The sequence below is a fragment of the Nelusetta ayraudi genome, unplaced genomic scaffold (assembly GCF_046127955.1).
Source record: "Nelusetta ayraudi isolate G7.1 ecotype Tasmania unplaced genomic scaffold, CSIRO-AGI_Nayr_v1 ptg000011l, whole genome shotgun sequence".
NCBI classification, from domain to species: Eukaryota; Metazoa; Chordata; class Actinopteri; order Tetraodontiformes; family Monacanthidae; genus Nelusetta; species Nelusetta ayraudi.
In genome coordinates, this window is record NW_027466061.1 from 9,229,357 (window position 1) to 9,249,522 (window position 20,166).

At 45.7% G+C, this 20,166-nt stretch overlaps 1 protein-coding gene across 4 annotated transcripts; it reads left to right on the forward strand.

The window, feature by feature from the left end:
- Positions 1–629: 629 nt before the first annotated feature.
- LOC142884748 (vasoactive intestinal polypeptide receptor-like) lies at positions 630–20,077 on the forward strand. 4 transcript variants are annotated; one of them, XM_076020618.1, is made up of 13 exons: positions 630–885; positions 2,435–2,531; positions 4,575–4,688; positions 9,577–9,680; positions 9,814–9,911; positions 13,282–13,411; positions 14,376–14,529; positions 15,246–15,306; positions 16,143–16,209; positions 16,305–16,396; positions 16,563–16,692; positions 17,141–17,182; positions 17,329–20,077. In XM_076020618.1, the coding sequence occupies exons 1-13, from the start codon at positions 832–834 to the stop codon at positions 17,518–17,520; spliced, it is 1,335 nt and encodes a 444-aa protein (XP_075876733.1). In that variant the 5' UTR covers positions 630–831; the 3' UTR covers positions 17,521–20,077. The 4 variants fall into 4 exon arrangements, with proteins under 4 accessions (XP_075876733.1, XP_075876731.1, XP_075876730.1 ...); XM_076020616.1 differs by having other exon boundaries at positions 631–885; positions 9,574–9,680; XM_076020615.1 differs by having other exon boundaries at positions 631–885; positions 9,577–9,683.
- Positions 20,078–20,166: the final 89 nt, after the last annotated feature.

A 20,166-nucleotide genomic window follows, 5' to 3' on the forward strand; every position in this document is an offset into this window, starting at 1 on the left:
TAAGGGCTACTAGTGCTTAAAAAGGCCAAATTGCTTGTGGAAGGCTGCAATGTTTTAAAACCATTAAAACAGACGGGAAAACACACCACAAGAAAACCAAACTTGAATTCCTCTTTGCAGAACATTTCTTGTTTTGTTTTCTCTGGTTCACAAACTATAGCATTTACAGGAAGATACATCAGAAATATAACCGCAGGTCCTGACAAAAACCAACTGAAAGTGCTATAAAAATGTATGATCTGTGACTTGGGTCATCATTTCTTTATACAACTTGTCAGCAGTCGAGGAAGCTTGAAGTAAAAAAAAGAAGCAGTAAAACAGGGTGCAGCAGTCCATAAATATAAGGTATTATGTAATTAGAACAAATCCTTGTGTAAATTCCACGTCTTCCACGCTCCGTTTTTCAGGAAGAGGAAGTGAAGGCGCTTCACTGCGCTCTTCTAAAAAAAAATAAAAAAAAAAATAGTCTATTCAACAAGTTGAACCGCAGCCACGTAATGAATATGCCATGTCAGCCGGTTTGATGCGAGAGGTTTCGAGACGCCTTTTTCACGCAGGAAATCCGTTCCCTCGCGGTGGCTCTGACGTTAACGGTTCACGTCTCACCGCTGTTACTTGTTGCCTGTTCAAGGTGAAGGCAGCGTGAGAGGCGGAGGAGTAGAGGTAGGGGAGGGGAGGAGGAGGCGTAGCAGGGATCTTTTCAGGAGCGCGGCACTCCACCTTGCTCAGAAGCGCAAAGACGCACGGAGCGGAGCGGCGCAGAACCTGGACATCTTTATTCCGACACTCTCTGCGCTCCAAACACTGGTATATATATTCAAACCCAGTCCGATGGAAATGTCGCCTGGAGTCTTCCTCCTTCTCTCATGCGCGCTGCTGCAGCCCGTGAGTACGACCAGACACACTTTCTGACACTTTCAAGCGTGCACGCGTTCTCTGGGCTCGCACCCCCGTTTTTGGTCGCGGATCCGCCAACCTGAACCAAAGAGACGCTGGCGCACATAAAGACCGGTTTAGGATGGAAGACACACCAGTTTCTCCGAACAATAAGCTCGGACTGATTGACTGACTGACTGACTGACTGACTGACTGTTCATTGTGTGTGAGGAATTTGTAGGGAAGTGATGAGTTTTAATCTTCATGAAGTTTTTTCTGTGTTAAAGGTTAACTCAGCCTTGAACACACAGCAGCACATTTAACTTTGATCCCTTTAAAGTATAGTATTACAATTTCTTATGATTAAGCAACTGGAAGGGAGAATGACACCCAGTCACCGCACCTGGCTGCCCCGATAAAGGATTATACAACCTTAATGCACAATGCATACCTCTTGAACATGGTGGAGAAGGTCCAGGCTGGTATGTCAGGTAACTGGACCTGGTGCAGGGGTGTCACTCTCTCCATTACCAGGCAATGATTTGCAATCATTTTGAAGCTATATATATCATTTCAAGGCAGGGGAAAAACATCTAGATATTGTTGCTTTAACCCCGCAGTGTGTCTTCAGGCAAAAGCTGCAGCTTATTAAATGACATTTGGTACTGAAACAGAAGGCTGCACCCAGCTGTGGTTACTTTGCAGGGACACACGTGTCTCTTTTTTGTTCTAGCCGATATCTGTTCCTCGGTGAGGGTGCGCTCCCAGGAGAAATCATAACACATCATCACAGCGCTGACCTCCTCTGACTCTGTCCCTCTGCGCTCTCCGCCGTCCACATCTGTCTCTCGTGGAGAAGCGTGTATGGCAATTACTCATGCTGGAATTCAGTCCGAGGTCAGATCGCTGGCTCGCGCCTGTGTCTGGCCTCCACTCATCGCAGCGAAGTGCTGGGAAGAAAAGACGTGAGGCGCTGCTGCCGCGATCGGCAGTGCAGCAGCCGTCTTTGTGCTGACCTGCTGCAGCTCGCAGGCACAGTTGATCCATCACGACATGACAACATCTGCCAGGGTCGTAATACAGAGGTGCATGAGTGGTGCAAGGTGGGAGGTGAACCAGAACCTGAAATTAAAGTGTGTGTGTGTGTGTGTGTGTGTGTGTGTGTGTGTGTTCGGGGGGGAACTCCTTGGCTGGTGTCCCTGCAGCTAAAAATAGCCCAATACTACCAGTCTGATTAATTCTCACAGAGTGGAGGCTCATCCAGTCACAGTGACAGCAATAAATCTTTCAGCCGTGTTGGCCAGCCGCATTCCCCCCTGCTGTTAAACAGTGTGTTCAGGTGCCCGAGTTTGAAATCTGGCGAGCGTGACGCCGCAGCCTAGAGATTGATCTGGACGTGTGTCACGGCGGTGGAGATTAATGTGGCAATAGGTGCATTTGCCCCGAGACACGTTTAGGGGGTAGCGTGCACACGCACACAAGCGCAGGATCAAGTCATTCACTGATGGAAAAATTATGTGTGACCAACATTTTGAGGCATCTCTCTCTGTCCGCACAGGTGCCCTCCATGCAGAACCTGAACCAGTGTGACATGATGAAGAAGCTGGACATGGAGATGGAGGCGTGCGAGGCTCAGATTGAGAACAAAACAACAGGTGAGGCCCTCCAACTGTGTTTTTTATTATTATTGGTATTATTTGTCTTATTATTATTATTATTATTATTATTATTATTATTATTATTATTATTATTATTATCATTAATAATAATAATAATAATAATAATGATAATTTACTAAATGTGTAAGCTGCCTCACCACAAAGTGGCAGAACAAGCTCTTGAGACAACATGTAAGTTACTGGAATCCCTCAGGCTCCACGTTGCACCTGTTGGCAGTCGCCGAATAGGATGTTTGCCTCCTCAGTCTCAAAGCAAACCTCCTAAGTCACTGTAGCCCCACCCCTCTGTTTCATTCACATGTGACACATTTTCAACTTTCGTTGTCTTTATTTTTCATCCACGGAAATTAAATATCCATAAATAGTAGAAGTTGTGTTGTCGCTGACCTGGCAGAATTAACCCCCCAAACCCCATCCCGAATTGTGTGTTGCAGCACACACCTTCTGAGTAGTGGAACAAGCAAAAAACAGTAAATGGACTTTTTTCCATTGACTGACAGGCGAGAGATGATTTTTTTCCTGAGAAATCCTTAAATTGGCGAATTGTGTTTGGTATAAAGAAGCCAGCAAATAGAAAAACCTGAGGGGAGATTTGCTGCACAACCAGCAGTGACAAAAAAAAAATATCAAACAACATGCGTGTGGTAACAGCAACTTACACGTGCACACACCAGTACAAGTTGAAGCTGAAAGCAGAGGAAGTGTATCACATCTCAAACCTGCATATGCACAGTGGGCAGCGTGGAGCATCCAAGATTGATTCCTCTTCCCTGAACGATCTGACCTTTTATAAGCCAATCAGGTCCGTCACAGGGAATGGCAATGCCCTGTAAGCGATGTCTGTGTTTTGCACAGAGTGACCTGTGACAACAGATGTGAGACAAAAGGAAGAGAAGATTTAATAAAAACAAAAAAACAGAAGACAGGTTGAAGTTACAAAGGTTTGCGTAAAAGGTGCACAGTTTGTTATCAGTGGCGGCCGGCTCCATTGTGTCTGTGCTACACCTCTGTGTCAAACCATTCGCTTCATAAGTTCCAGCTGCTGTCACACACTCATTAGTTCGACAATTTGTTTTAATTGCCTGTAAATGAGGGTGGATCCTGGTGTGTGGTGGTGAACATGTCACCTGCAGAGGTGACACCTCGCAGTCTAGAGTGAGCGGCCGTGCTTTCTTGGTGCTGCGACCTGATTCCCAAGCTGGTTACATGGCTTTATATTCAAATAGCAGTGTGTATTGAAGGCAGGGACATGATTTTACTAGTCAAGATAGCAGCAAGCCACAGTTCGCCTCATCAGCAGCTGATTTTGTGGCTTCCATGGAAATGTTTAACTTTCACCTCAAACATTTTGCTGCTGTAAAAATGTAATTACCGGACTTTTAATGTTGTGAAAACATTAAAGGTCCCATACTGAGTGAAGTTCACTTTGGTGATCCCCTGAATTGAGACAAGTCCATTGTTTACTTCCTTTTGACTGTTCTGCTTTTCGAAAATGAAATGAAAAGGAAACCGTCCCTTTGTGATGTCACAGATGGCACAATAGCACTCCTTCCAGACAGGCGACAACGTCCCTCCTCACCTCTCGGAGTGCCTTGCTCGCTTTTTTGTCCCTTTCCAAATGCATGGAAGGTCCAACAAAGCATCGGTTGTAGCAAGAAGCTGCAGCGACTTAGCAGCAGGTGTAAAGGTCACAGACAACAAGCCTCCTTGAATTCCTCGCAATTTCCTTCGCACTTTAAGAAGACATTTTGCCCACGCAGCTTCCTGTAGAGCGCCACGCCTTTTAGAATCAGCAGTCCCGCTGCTGCTACCTGCTGCAGCGAGGCGCAATCAAACGCAAGCAAATCAATCAAATCATCCAGGTGTTCCTCCTCAGGCTGCAGCCTGAGCTGGAGCAGAGGTAGAACCAGCGCACGGCTGCCAAAAAATATCTCAACTTTTTAAGTGTTTGTGTGAACCGAGTGCCTGACGACAGACTTCCCTAACCTGTCTGCATGTTTGCTCGGTGTTTGCGCCCAGGATGCCGCGCGATGTGGGACAAGATCGCCTGCTGGCCCAACGCTGACGTCGGCCAGGTGGTCACCATCCCCTGCCCCAAATTTCTGCTCTTCTTCTCCGGGGACGCTCGGACCCGTAAGTGTGCCAAACAGGTTTTTTCTGTCTGTCATTCCGGTCGAGGAAAGAGATGAAGGGTCAGCGGTAATGAATGAGGAGGCAACGCTGTAAGAGCACCTTCAAACCCCCCACTATCATCATTTTGGAACATTAGTGAGAGAGACGTGTGGTGTCTGGCAGCGTGTAGAAAATTCACTCGTTGATTTGAACTTGGAATAATTCTATTAACACCGTGTTTTTGGCCAGGATATCCACTTGTGCCTCCAGGCCAGGAAAAGGTGAGCGCAGCCCCCATAAACACAGTCTTGAGGAGTAAACAGAGGAAATTGCAATTGCGAGTGAACTGAAGTTTTATTTTTTCCCGATTGTCCTTCAAATGATTCCTGACGCTCCATTTTAACCGCAGTTGTCGTGTGGTTGGAGGTAGATGTAGATCCGGGAAGATTAGAACCTTTGAAACCAAGTTGGCAAATCTGTTCAACAGAAGACGGTGCACACTCAGTTTAATGAAATGACAAAAAGCAGACATAAAAGAAGTCTGTAAAGTGGGTTTTAAGAGGTAATAAATCTGCACAATGTTCTTGGTCAGATCTTGCCAAAGACGAAGGTTCCTCCTTTTCGGGAAGGTCAATGTTGCCCCCCACCTACCCATTCACCCCCCCCACAGCGACTGCGGGCTCCTACTGGTAGTCATTTCGCGATGCCGACTTCTGTGGGTTTCGAGGACGATCCTCTCAAGCCCAAAGTCAATCCTCAATCAAGCAGAGAGCCGGTGGAGGGAAGCCAGGGCTGTCGTCATGTCGTGTCATCTGATAAAAACCAGTCGGAAGCCTGCAGCTGCATTCAAACTCTCCCCTCTGTCTGTTTCATTCTTGTTCCCTGGTTTTCTTCCCTGCTGAACGGGGGTTGTTTTGTTTGATTCTCCCCCAATCTCATGAGCTCAGGTTGAGCCACAGGCAGCTGTCTGTTGTGGGACGGCTCCAAAGGGGACAGAAGCTCCTCCGTTTATAAAAGGCCGCAACGGTGATTAAAAAAACCTGCCTCTGAACGAAACTTGGCGTAAATATTTCTCGTCCAGAATCCCAAGTTTCCAGCAACGCTCAGGACAGGAAGCAACTCTTCACCTCTGTCTGAGCTGACGTCAGGCAGCCCCACAGTCACCTGCTGTTTTTAAACCCAGTCTGGGAACACACAGAGCGACTGAGTCACAGGAAGACAAACATCTTCTCATCTCGGCGGCCCCCACACTAGCCCCCCACCCTCTGAAGACGCGGCTGTGTTTGCTCATCGTCCTTTTTATCTGCGACGAGCCTGACGGGGATGTGATACTGATTGCGGCGAGGACAGGAAGCTGCTCTCGTGAGGCTTCATTGGCCATACTACGCGCCACCGTGTTTGTACAGGAATTCCCCCGACAGTTTCCCGCACGTCCACGCTTGTGCGTTGATTAAAACAGCGAGATGGCAGAGTTGTTTGTTTGCATTAACGCCAGCAGATCCTCAATTTCACTTCAACTGGGAGGAGCCGTGAGGGTCGGCCCTCGTCGGAGGCAGCCACGTCCTGTCGTAATTAGCTTTTTTTTCACCTCAGGCAGCTGCTTTGATGAGATGCACCTGTCAACACTTTAAAAAAAAAAAGGTGTTGCTGAACTTTAAGCCATCTGTGCATCTGATTGGTGGTTGCATCAATCAAAAAGCTAATCGTGTTTGCAGCGCATCCTGCACTGCACTGTGACGTCACATAGGACAAACCAGAGACAAAAACTTTCAACTTTGACTAGCATTTGCCATTAATTCTATGTGTCTGTTTTTGGTATGAAAATACTTCTGCCAGGAACTGAAACTCTGTTTTTCTCAACACACTCGTAGCACGTTCGAGGAGCTCGAACCAGTGATTTATCAGCAGCGGGACCAGGCTGCGTGCAAAAGCAGTGGGGTTTTCTGGGAATCTGGTGTGTGACCTAGATGGGAGATTGTGTGACCTGAGAAAAGAGAGACCCCTGAGAGTGGGAGCCGGGGGTGGGGGGACAGGGTTAGACTGCTCAGATTTATGGGGTTAAAGGCAAAAGAGGTATATTTCACCAACATGAGTATGCTGCCAGCGATTGAAAGCAGCGGCAATGTGCACATCATCAATTATGCAGTAAATCTTTGAATCGGAGCAGGTCCTTGCTGGCTGAGCCTGCTCCTCTCGCAGGTCATTTGAGGAAGACCTCATTTGGCTGATGAACGGTGTGGAATTACATTTACTGTCTCAGCGGGATGAAAACCTTTGATGACAAAACTCAGAGCACCGCAGGGAGAAAAACAGTGTTGTTGTGAGTGTGACGTCTTCATCCAATCTTACTGGAAATTATTTTAGGGTCGTGTGGGACTGATGAAACTTAATGGATACAAGAGCTGTTTTTTATTTGAATGAATAAACAGATGTGAAAAATTTGTAAAACAGAAAATCAGGCATTTAAAATATGAGGTTAAATTAATTCCCTGCAAAGGATGTACAACCATTTGCTTTTCTCACAGCACGGCAAGGCAAAACACACACACACACACACACACACACACACACACACACACACACACGTTGGAGCTTTCACGCTGTCACTATATTGGACCTTCCACATGTTTGGAAGAGGACAAAAACAAGGTGGTCCCAGGGGGCGGGGCTGTGGGTGTGGTCTCAGATGTTATCATTGCCATTGGTGACATCAGAAAGGGGCTATTGAAGGGGTAATTTCTTTGTGTTTTTTTAGCATACATGTTCTAAACATCATAGCAGATCCAGACTTCAGAGGGTGACCATCTACCCTGACTGGTTGTAGTGAAAAGGAAATACTAGATTGAAGAGAGAGAGTGACATAGAAGTCTTTGATGTGAAGATTCTTTAAAAAAAAAAAAAAAGCAGCTTTGAAGTGCTTTTGAAGTTATGAAGTTACGAAGGTAAGGTACCAACTTTTTAAAATGCCATCCAAGCCTCACATTCCATCACGTTTTGCCACTTTTATCAGCCAAAAAAATCTGTTTTCTGCATTTCTCCTTCATTTTTAGTGGATTGCAACAGTAGCGACTCCTCGACACGTCCGGAGCCGTTCACTTTTTCAGCCTCGCAGCCAAAAAGAAAACAAACAGGCATTGCGAAACATGGCGCCGCAGAGATTCGGGCCCAAGTCATAAATTTAGTTGAGACAGACTTTGCCATTCTCATGAACTCTTTACCTAGTAAGCCCAAGACAAACAGCCGCACATTCATCTCTTTCAATAACACGCCTGCGAGTCAAACTCTCTGCAGGCTGGCAGCCGTGACAGAGGCCTCGCCGCCGCTGCCTCTCGCTGACAAAGCCGCAAGGATTCATCAGCTATTGTCGCACGCCTACGTGAGTCTTCCTCTGAACGACGAGGAAGAATTACAAGGAATTCGAAGTGAATAATTCCTGGAAAACACTTTAAAAAAAAAAAAAAAAAAAAGAAAGACTGCAATTAAAACAAGGGCAAAATAAATAGCAGGCTCTGAAAACCCTGGCCGTCGTGTTTTGGGGGATGATGAAAGCATTCTTTTTGCAATCCCTCAAACAATCCACATCCAGCGATGGGATGGGCTGAAACAGCAGCAGCTTATCTTGGCCTTTGTGTCTCATCGTGCTGTTTGAGGAGGCTAAGCCTCCCATCTTCTCCGCAGTGCGCCACTCAGGTATTTGTGAGCGGGCCACATTTTAATGCCACATGCCCTCCTGAGACTTCAGACTGTTGGTCATTTCCCAACCCCTCTCCGATATGATAGTCGCCCAGGCAGCGATACGGTTGGGAAACGCCAGGAATTTTTTTTTGGGGGGGGGGGTTTCACGGCAAGGATTCGACGGTCGTGTGACACGCGCTGCTGCTGCCGCAAAAAGATATTTCTCAACAGAGTCACGAAGATGGCGAACCCGCTCTCTTGAACTGCTGCTCACCGGATCAGATTTAAATGCAAGGGCAAGATTTAAATGACGAGAAGTCCATGAAGCAATAAATTACTCAGAAATTTCTGCTTAATGATGAAATATTCCATAGTTTTTGTAGATGGTGGCGCTCAAAACGAGTGATAAGAGGACGGGACGATAAGATACAGCGACGCGTCCTGTCTTAACCTCAAGTGTCACTTCTTGCATCTGTAGGACACTTTGCACTGTTAAAAAGAGGCTGCACTTATCAAGTGGAAATTCTTGAAACTAACAGATAGAAGTGTTGTCCAATCGCCTCGCAAGCTCCTGAGGACTTTTCTGAGGCGAGGACCACACGTATCCCCACAGATACACGGTAGAAAACCTTTAGTTTAGCGCAGTTTTCTGTGTTTGTGATTAGCAGTTTGGAACACTCCCTGGTCTCTCTCGTGAAAAAACACTGCCTTTACTTTTTTTATGACGAGTCCAATGCATTTGGACCTTTCACTTCTGCCCCCAGGGGCCCAGCCGGTGTATAAATATCTCTTTGCTGGACTGATGGCCTCCTGGTGTGTGTGTTTGTGTGTCTGTGTGTGTGTGTGTGTGTGTGTGTGTGTGTGTGTGTGTGTGTGTGTGTGTTCAGCCCTGAGAGTAATTAAAAAGCAGATGAGGGGAGTCCACGTGGGAACGGTCCCAGCATCTCTGAGCCGGCGGGACGACTGATTTCCTTTTTACTATTGGAGTGAATTCCAGAGAGACGCATACATCTCAGTGTGACACAATTAAGTATGTGTGTGTGTGTGTGTGTGTGTGTGTTTGTGTGTGTGTGTGTGTGTGTGTGTGTGTGTGTGTGTGTGTGTGTGTGTGTGTGTCTGTGTGCGCGCGTGTACGCCAGAGGAGTCTCCCTGGATGCCACTGAGCAGACTACATGGCTTTCCCGGTGCTTCGTGCACTAACTGTCAGTGTTTCCTGTGTCCCTCTGCTCAGCAGGCAACCTGTCCAAGACCTGCACCGAGGACGGCTGGACCAATGTCAGCATGGAGTCTTACGTAATGGACTGTGGATACAATCTGGACTACGCCGGTGATGATAACGTGGTCAGCTCCCACAATTATGAAACCCCTCCAGGGGCCGTGTGCTGCGGCTACTGTTGCCACTGCTGCTGCTGCAGCAAATTCTGCTAAACTGTTTTCACAGCATGTAACAGTGTGTGCCTCCCCCACCCAGGAAGAATTCTACGGCGCCATCAAAGTGTGCTACACCATCGGTTACAGCATGTCGCTCATCTCGCTCACCATCGCCATCATCATTCTCTGTCTCTTTCGGTAAGCAACGTCCTGCAGAATGCAAAACAAGTGAACGTCTCCATGTGCTTGTTTTATTGTGTATGATGTGTTGTTGTACGACAGTTACAACAACAACAACTCAGGCGTTACAGCAGCTCATGAAATGTAACAGACCACTCACGCACACCAATCCATGTTTTAATTGTTTTGTCCCTTCAGTCTTATCAACCGTTCTGCCTTTTGCTAAGAAGCTGCAGTCGTCCAAGCCGAAGTGCTTCAGTAACTGGCAATAAAATAACACAACTGACTGACTGACTGACTGACTGACTGACTCTCAGAAATGAGGAGCTAATGAGAGGCAGAGCATGATGTGTTGCCATAAAGTGAGACGTTCTCACGTGAGGTCGTTGGGGCAGGCAACCAAAGTTACTTGTTTCTATAACTGGCCAGTCGGGGGCACTGTGTCGATGTGTGAAAGTTTGTGAGTTTATTCCACTTATTACACACTGACTTTGCGGCAGAAAAACAACACAGTGAGACGAAACGGCCGACTGGTGACTAGAGAGCGGTGGGCGAAGACGGCGGTGCATAAATTTATGAGATTGTATTGTCGGCATTGACGAGCGATCTTTCTCTGCCTGTTGCCACGGCAGCACATATCAAGGCCGTTTGTTGCAGCTGCTCGCTGCGGCGCACTCTCAGCGCAAAACAACGACTGTGGGGGAGTTTGAAAAAGAGGAGATTACGTCTTCATGCTCACGGTGCGATTGTTACATTGTTACACTTATGTCCAAAAATAGGGGTGTCAAACTCATCCAGACAGTGGGCAAAAAATTTCAAACTTGGACAAAGTCAACATTGCTTGAAAAGATCTTCCCCCAGAAAGAACATTTTATCTGGACCTAAACAAGTTTTGCTTCAAGCTGATTATGGATCAAGCAACGCTTAATACTTTACAATCAACTTTTTAATATTTCACACATGCAAAATCGAATTTCAAAAAAAAAAAAAAAAAACTAAAAGTAAATAAAACGGAAATAAAATTGTACACCTCTTTTTGTGTTTGCAGCCTTCTGATTTAAATTTCAACAATAACCTTTTTCCATGGGCTAATAATACAGTTAAACCAATTAACTAATAATAAGATCCTTCAATGAACATCCTGTCCTGACAGACGCACCAGAATACCAGCAGAGCAGCTCCAGTAGTGATTTTGCATTGCCTGACGGGCCAAATATAGTTACACTGTGGGCCAAATTTGGCCCGCGGGCCAGAGTTTGACACCTGCGCGTCACGACAGACACTGTTCCTAAACAGTGTCTGCCGTGAGAGCAGCCTTAATGTCCCCACATTAAGACCGTCAGACACCTTGTTTTCCGTCACTTAGAGCGATAAAGTCCCGTCGGCCTGCCGCACTTCCTGACGCACTTCCTGCCTTTTTATAGAGGTTTTAACGGTGTTTTTTCCACACGCTGATGCGAGCGTGCCTGGTCCAGTCGGGCAAAATTTATTATCTGCCGTTGCGACATTTTCTCAAACAAAAACGATAAAACGCAATGGAGTCAGATTAGCTACCGGCTGCTGTTCGCAGCACATTGGCCCAAGAGGCGAAGGCCTGAGAGGCGAAGGCAGACACGGCAGCCAGTCATCTGTTTAACCCAGGGCTGGGCAAACTTTTTGACGGGTGGGCCACAATGGTTTCAAAAATTTGACAGAGGGGTCGAAGCAGGAGCAGATGGATAGAGTGTTTAAGTGACCCACCTCATAGGAGAGAAAATATATCACAGGATATGTAGAAAACATGTGCTTTAATGCCAATTGAAAATGAACAGAGCATTACAACAATATATGTGTGTTTGAAGCCCGACAGTATTTAGCTCTTTATTGAAATGACTCTTAAAACAATAAAAAAAAATGTATGAACGGGCTGCATATGGCCCGTAGCCCATGCCTCGTTTAACCTGCTGCTGCTGCTGCTGTGTGTGTGTGTGTGTGTGTGTGTGTGTGTGTGTGTGTGTGTGTGTGTGGCTTCTGATAAACAGCCCAGCCTGTTCAGTTGGCCATGTTTGTGTCCGGACTGTTTGTGTGTCTGCGGGCTAAACAACAAGACACGTGGTGTTTACTTCTCGGGCTCGCGGAATGCCGGCGGTTGCGAGTCCTTAGCAGAGACACAGGAAGTAAAAAGCGTGGAGTGTTTACCGAGACGGCAGCTTCAGGCAGCTGGTGGAAGCAGCGCAGCAGAGTGGAGCTACCCGGGAGTTTAGGTGGTTCAGGAGTTTCACCAAGACGGCGTTTGTTTGAGAACACCGACACTCAAGAGGCCGGTTGCCGGCAAAAATCACAGATTTACTTGTTTTCCCCCTGCAGCAGGGACACATTTTGACCTTAAATATGCATTTCACTGGGGGAAAAATAAAACATGTTTAACTAATCAAGAAAGGCCACTGCAAATATTATTACAACAGGGTCAGTGAAAGAAATTAATGTACAAGTGATTAAAAGCGAGATTAGTCAGTGCATGATGCAAATTTCATAAATTATTGACTTTAAACTATGTCTAAAATATGACTAAATAAAAAAGAATCAGACTACCGACTTTAAATGAAACTTATTACCAAGACATGATTAGAGTAGAAACATTCCACGATGTAAAAATAAATTATAAAAAAAACTTTGAAACTACCAACATAAAAACCGAAGTTCCCATATTATATGAAAATTACTTTAAAAAGTTTCAACAATAATCTGTGTCTCTGCCCTTTACTTGTTACACTCGCTCCAGTGAGCCAAACAACTGAAGGGTGGAATAAAAAAGGTAAAGATTTGAAAACTGCTCATCAATGGATCTTTGGACCTGCAAACGTAGCCAGCTCGGCAAAAGGGCAAAGTCGTGTATGTGGAGCAAAGAAAGTTTTAAAAATAAAAAAAAAAAAAGAAGAGGAAGAAGAACAAAAAAAAAGAATTTGTTAAATACAAATTTATCTGTCCATCTGCACAGAAAAACCAGTGCACACGGAAAAAGAAGACGCAGCGGCATCCGCCCTCCAACATCATGTAGCACAGATACCTATCTTGTCTTGTGCAGGATGTGCAGCCTGATGATGCTTGCGGAGCAGAGCAGGGCGCAGGGCTTCTTCCATGACCCAAAGCTGCATCGGAGCGTGTTTATCTCCTTCGCCCAAAACACAAGTTCTCCCTGTCACTGTTTACCCCGGCAAATTAACCGAGAAATGCTTTCTGCGGAATATTCCTCTTGATATTTACTCGGGTTGCATTCTTTGCCTGGGCTCTCGGTAAACAGCTCCTCTGGTCGAGTGTTTGATCAGAGGGAATCCGTTAAAGGACTTGTTGCTCTAACTAACAGCGTCCCGGGCGCACCTGACCTGTCGACCCTCCGCTCCTCTCACAGGAAGCTGCACTGCACCAGGAACTACATCCACATCAACCTGTTTGTGGCGTTCATCCTGAAAGCCATGGCCGTTTTCATCAAGGACGCGGTCCTGTACGAGGCCGGCCAGACGGACGACTGCCTGCCGTCTGTGAGTAGAGCGTCGCTTTTTGGTTTTTTGGGAAACTCTACACTGCTTTTGCGCCCCTGTTTACTTCACACAAAAGCTGTCAAGTGGCCGTGTGTGTCGCTGCATTTTCTCACTCATCTCTGCAGCAGGATGTCGTCCCACTTCCCGTTTGTCGGAATGTCATCAATAAATCACACCCAGAGTGGTTCTCGTGCCCCGTTTGGCACTTTTGCTACGACAAGATGATTATAGATGCCACAATAAACTGGAGGCTGTTCCTTCTTTGGAACGCTATCGATGGGGTCACTGACGTCAGCGTCCTTGCTCTCCATCCTTTCCGAATACTCTGTTTTATCGGCAGGGAGGATTAGATCAGCAGGCTGTAAAACATTTGATTTACTCTGCTTGTAAATGGCTTCCTTTTGACATTTTCCTATTGGAACAATGCACATTGGACCCTGCATGATTGATCGGATTCCAACTCAGGTAATTATTTTCAGGTGGTTATAAGAATTCGGAAGATTCATAAGCAGGAGATGCTGGTGTTAAGCTCTATATCACAAGAGCCTGCAGCTCGTTCTCAGGGAACATTTAAGGGCTTGTTGATTCAGAACTACTTCTTCTTTTTCTCTGCTGTGATTCTAAACGCACCGGAAGTAAACAGGAGTGCCCTTCAAAACCGAGCGTAACGTGTTTCCACTCATGTTCTGTTCACCGCTTTTTATCTTTTTGACAAAGATCTGACTGGGGCAGAATTTTGTCTAGGATGCGTCACCCTCTCGTCGTCAGGACAACAACCGTCTCTCTGGTGTTTTTTAATGATTATTCAAGACATTGATGGATGTTTCAAAGAGCGGAATCATATCCTGTAAAATCAGCCCCATCAAATGGCAGTAAAACATTTTATCGGAGCTGCACAATGTTACCGTTTGCTCCAACACACAGTTTTCTGTTTTTAATCCCCTCCCCCTTCACCCCTCTCCAGGTGGGCTGCAAGGCCATGATGGTTTTCTTCCAGTACGGCATCATGGCAAGTTTCTTCTGGCTGCTGGTGGAGGGCTTCTACCTTCACACCCTGTTGGCTGTTTCCTTCTTCTCTGAGAGGAAGTACTTCTGGTGGTACATCCTGATTGGCTGGGGTACGTGCCATATGTCCATGAATACTGATTGTTTGCGCTTGCGTGCGTGTGGTGCCACTCCATCAGTCATCCAATGTCGATTAAGTCTCAGTCACCAGGCAACCACAATTTTTGTTTTGTCTTTAGCTCAGCAGTGTAAAACGTGTAGACGTGGGCTTTTATACATGCACGGGGAAAAGGCAGTTTCCCCTTTTCGCATATGGATGCACCTCACGACGACTCGAGTCCAGCAGGCATCTGCCAGTTGTGCTTTGGGATTTTCTCCCCAAAACTAGAAGAACACAAATCTGCTGCGGTGCCAAATTCCCAGCGCTTTTAATGTCGGGAACATACAGTTGGCATTCATTCCCTGAAATTTTAGATTGATTTGTTTTCCTTATCCATCGCGCCAGTAAAGTCACTCCATAAAAAGACCTAAATTGTGTCCGACCGCAGGAAAATGGAAACACGCCAGTTCTCTTGGTTGCGGACACCCAGGATGTGCCAATATTAGCACAGAGTATATGAACCCGGTGAAATATGATAAGCGTAGCCAAAATGCAATATCACATCAGCAATAAAGTAATCCGAAAGGATTAACACCGCACACAAGCTCGAGGCCTGCTGGGGTGTATATTGGCGTGGAGTCGGCGTGCAGGGCACAACAGCTTCTTATCTGGAAAATAGATAGATCACCGTCACTGTCACTGTCAAACGATTCCTGTTTATGTTTGCAGGTGCTCCGAGCATCTTCATCACAATCTGGGCCATTGCAAAAGTCTATTTCAATGACGTGGGGTGAGTTTTGCAATGTGTCTGTGTTTGCATTTAGGAGCTTCAGTTGTTCTTGTTATCATTAGTTGGAGTTCATGTGTGAAAAAAACACCTTCATGGAGAGTCGCATACTCCAATTAAAACAGAGTACACGATTCAATGCTGTAACCTTGATTACCAAACTGCACTTCTGTCATGAATGAAGTTTTCCTGAAACTGGGTCATCTTCAACATTGCGTCATACAAAAAAGTAAACAAATAAAGAAAACAGAAGCAGGCCAGAGCTTCAATAAGGGATTAAATAATGTCGCTTAAGCTCGACGTTCCGTTAGCACGCAAGCAGATAAGTTCATTAGCTCGAATGCAAACACCACTATGCCACACTTTTTTTTATACATACTTGAAAATATAAAAAGTAATTGGTATTTAGCACATTTGAACAGAATTAGTTTAGACTGAGTTCCACTGCAATGTTAAGTTTAAGCTTTAAAGCCAGCAAACCCTGTTTTCTGCCCTGCAGATTTTTGTTAACTTTTTAAGCTTGTTAACCATTTAAAATCGATTATTATCTCAATTACATTAATCCTAAGACAAAGTATCTGTGTCTTTTTTAGAATGGCCAACCATTTTTACTTTTAATATTTAGGTTAACAGCTTCTGCAGATTATACTTTTGTGTTTAATTAGCGACGATTTATTTTCTGCACCTGTCTGGGGCTTTTACACTGTTGATAGAACCTCAAGAATGCTGATATTTTTGACATATCTGCAGGTACAGTGCACTGGCCCAGTTCATTTTTCATTCATGCAGCCGCTTTTTATTTCGATTTCTAAGAATGACTCTCTAATCTCCCCTGACAGATGCTGGGAGTCAATCGATGACACGCGATGGTGGATCATCAAAGCCCCTATTTTAGTCACCATACTGGTGAGTCAAGGTGCCGCTCTGGCAGCTGCGTCCTCACACACAGCTTTGCTTAATGCACTTATGTCGCTTATGGCAGGCGTCTGCTCTCACGGCAGGTGAACTTCATCCTCTTCATCTGCATAATTCGGATTTTACGGCAGAAGATGAATTGCCCCGACATCGGCAGGAGGGAATCCAATCAGTACTCGTAGGTTTTTAGTACTGAATGTCAGGCTCTCCGACGCGGCGAGAGATAAAGTCCAGTCGATAAATGATGTGGATGTCAGCGCATAAATTTAGCCTCTGGCCCAACAGATGAATGTGGTTATTGCCTTGACCTTTAAACTCCCTGTGTCTGTATTTCTATTTCTTAGGAGGCTGGCTAAATCCACTCTGCTGCTGATTCCACTTTTTGGCATTAATTACATCATTTTTGCCTTCGTCCCCGACCAAATCCACCCTCGCCTGAGGTTGGTCTTTGATCTGATTCCGGGATCCTTTCAGGTGAGTCCTTTAATTCTTCATCCTGATGCCTGCAGATCATTCATCTTGTGCAACAGATAGAAGAAAAACATGCGGGTTGTGTGTTAACCACGATTCATAGCATTTGCTCAGTCGTTTAAAATACCATCTGGTTAATCAGGAAATAAACAGTTTTGTTGCAAGTCTTTTTAATATACTACGAGCCTGAGAAATGTAATTGTTGATTTACTGAATAAAGAAATGAATGTGAGACGGAGACACTACGACGGAAACGATGTAAAGTATTCACAGACTGCTGCCTCTTGGGAAAGTTTCCCTGGGATCTGACTGATGGATCTCCCGTTTGAGTCTGAATTTGGTCAGATTTTATCCGTCATTACTCAGACAGTTCAAGTTTTCCGCGTCCTGCTATTTTTAACCCGAGTCCTGGTTGGACATTAACTTTGCTCTGCTTCTGCTGCTCTTTCAGGGTTTTGTGGTGGCAGTGCTCTACTGCTTCTTGAACGGAGAGGTGAGTAAACAAAAGATGACACTTTGCTGTGTTTGCCGTCCTTTTATGCTATTTAATCCTTCATTCGCTGCCTGTGTGTCACACACACACACACACACACACACACACTCATCCTGTTTGCCAACCTTTCCTGTCCCATCCTTCAGGTGCAGGCGGAAATCAAACGCAAGTGGCGCAGGTGGATGCTGCAGAGGTTCCTGAGCACCGACACAAAGTACCAGCAGCCGTCCATCGGCAGCAACGGCAACAACTGCAGCACCCAGATCACCATGTTGGCCAAGTGCAGCCCGGCAACGCTGCGGGCGTCTGAGTGCCAGGAGCGCCTGTCAGTCATCTGAGGAGCCCGCACGCAGTGGAGCGCCGTTCCTCTTCCTCTCATTCCGCACCGCACACATGCATGGTGTTCCGCCGCAGTGTAAACGGGTTACTGGGGGTCTGAAGTGACTTTTAAATTCATATCATTCCCATGTGATGTAAAATCGGCGTTATTCACAGTTTGAAGGTGGATTGAAACGCTCTAAACCACAGAGGGCTATTCTAACTTGCACTGAGTTGGGTCTCAAGGATCTGATCGGGGGGGTTATTTACCAAGAGGCCAGTGTTTCAATTAAAAGGCAAACAAATTAGTCCCCACTGGAGTTTGTTGAGCTCAGAGGGACATGAGTCAAGCTGGGGTAGTGGCGTGCGACATCCGGCTGTGCTGTACAACTGCAGGGAGAGGAGTGAGTCTCCGGCAGGTTGGCTGTGTGTGTGTGTGTGTGTGTGTGTGTGTGTGTGTGTGTGTGTGTGTGTGTGTGTGTGTGTGTGAGCTTTACAGTATCGAAGCTCTCTGCCACTGTTTTCCCTCTTATGTAGGCCAGGGGATGAATAAAGGCAAGCTGTGTGCTACCTGATGGAGGCTGCTGTTTATTAACCGGTGTGTTGCACAAGGCGACTCGGGCGACTTGGGCCACTCAACCTAATGGCACCACCTTTCCTGCAGCGCTGCGCTAACGACGTTAACCGTAACCGTCAGGTGTTCACTGAGAACCGGCCGAAAACATTGCCCACATTCTGGACATTCCTGCCCCGTCTGTGACAGTTTTATACGAAGCATACACTCGGCTGAATTACTGCTGGATAACATTCCAGAAGAGCCACTTTAAGCCCCCGCCAGAGAAATTTATCTTGGAGTTTTAGAGGCTTTTAGTTTGGCCTGAGAGCAAAGTTGCTCGGCTGTTGTGGTGTGCGTGTGTGCGTGCGTGCCTGTGTGTGCGTGCGTGTGCGTAAGCTATTTCTGCCTCTAATGGACCAGATGCATTCCATTATTTGTGCACAAAAGTCAAGATTGAAGGTTTCGTCTTAACTCTCTCTCTTTCTCTTTTTTTTTTTTCAAAGACAACAATAGTTAATTCCCACAGATTGAAGGGACAGTTAACGTCATTGAACTCAGATTGCCATTGAGTTGACATCACCTCGCTGTTGCATAACACTAAGAAAATATGTGGCGTGTTTGCAGATACGATTGTGCAGTTGTTTGTCTCTGAGTGATGGAGCCGTGATGAGCCAGCGACTGGCTGGGCCGCTGACTTCAGGGGTCGCCTCCTGTGTGCACGCTCAGCGGGCGCTGATAGCGTTCGGCTGGACGTTGCAATTGAATGCTGCGTTTACGTCAAGCCAGGGAAACATTTTTCGTTAATCAAATTTCTTCAGACCAAAACTGAAATATCTTGAAGTGCAAAATGTCAGAGAACACCAGTTCTCCATCTCTTACAGTGGGGCAAAATTATTTGGAAGCCATCCATTCTGCAAGTTGTTCCACCTAAATGATGACGTCTGGAATGTTCATCATAGGTACACTTCAACTGTGAGAGACAGAATGTTAAAAAAAAAATAATCCTGGAAACCACATTGTATGATTTTCAAAGAATGTATTTGTATAATGGTGCACAAAAGTTCACCTCAATACTTTGTAATGTAACCCTGGTTACAAGGGCTGTGATGTTTTGGGGCTGTTGCAGTGTGTTTGAGATCATCGTCATGCTGGAAGATCCAGACATGGCCCCATTCATCCTTTCTTTAATACGGTTTAGTTGTCCTGTCCCCTTTGCAGAGAAGCAGCCCCAAATTACTGATAGTAATCTTTTATACTGTGGTCCCAGCTCTCTGAACTGGTCATTGGACGTAAACAAAGGGTTAAATATACTCTCTTGTGGCGATCCAGAGGATTTTTCCACCAAATTAATCCACTTTCCCACTAGATTCCTTGGTGAAAGACAAACCACTGGAGTTCCCAATCTGCTGACATGTGACTAGCAGCTTCAAATGTTTTGCTGCATTTATTCAACAGCTGATTCACACAGTGAAATGAATGTTATATTCATTCGTCTGAATATTTATGGTAGATTTTTACAGGGACTGAGAGTCTCTTCAAATATTTTCTTATTTCATGTGACATGTGAATAAACAAAAAAAGCAAAAGAAGACAAACAGACCAGTTTGGGACGTGGCGGTGCTTGTCTGCAGTCCTTTGTGTGTTTCTGTGGATGGTGTTGTTGTAGTGCTGTTGAAACTTTGTTCCCTGAAGTCGCCCTTATTATTGCAGCCGTACGTGTTAACCAGCAACTGAACTGAAATTTACACTTCAGGGACTTCGCTAGACACACACACACACACAAGCGCACACACACACACACACACACACACACACACACACACACACACACACACACACACACACCACAGTCTTTGTATATGGTGTGAAACTGTAAATACTGCGATAGAAACTAGCCTGTGTCCGGAACCGTAGTGCTCAGGTTATTACTACTGGAAATCAAATGTTTACATTTTTAAACGTGCATCACTCACTCATCATGCTGTTTGCTTAATGTCAATAAAATGTCTCTTTTCTCTCTTGCCACTTGAAGTTTGTGTGTATACAATGTACTGCACAACGTGATGAGGCCCGCTGTTAAGATGTTACCAAACAGGATGTCAGCTGGCAA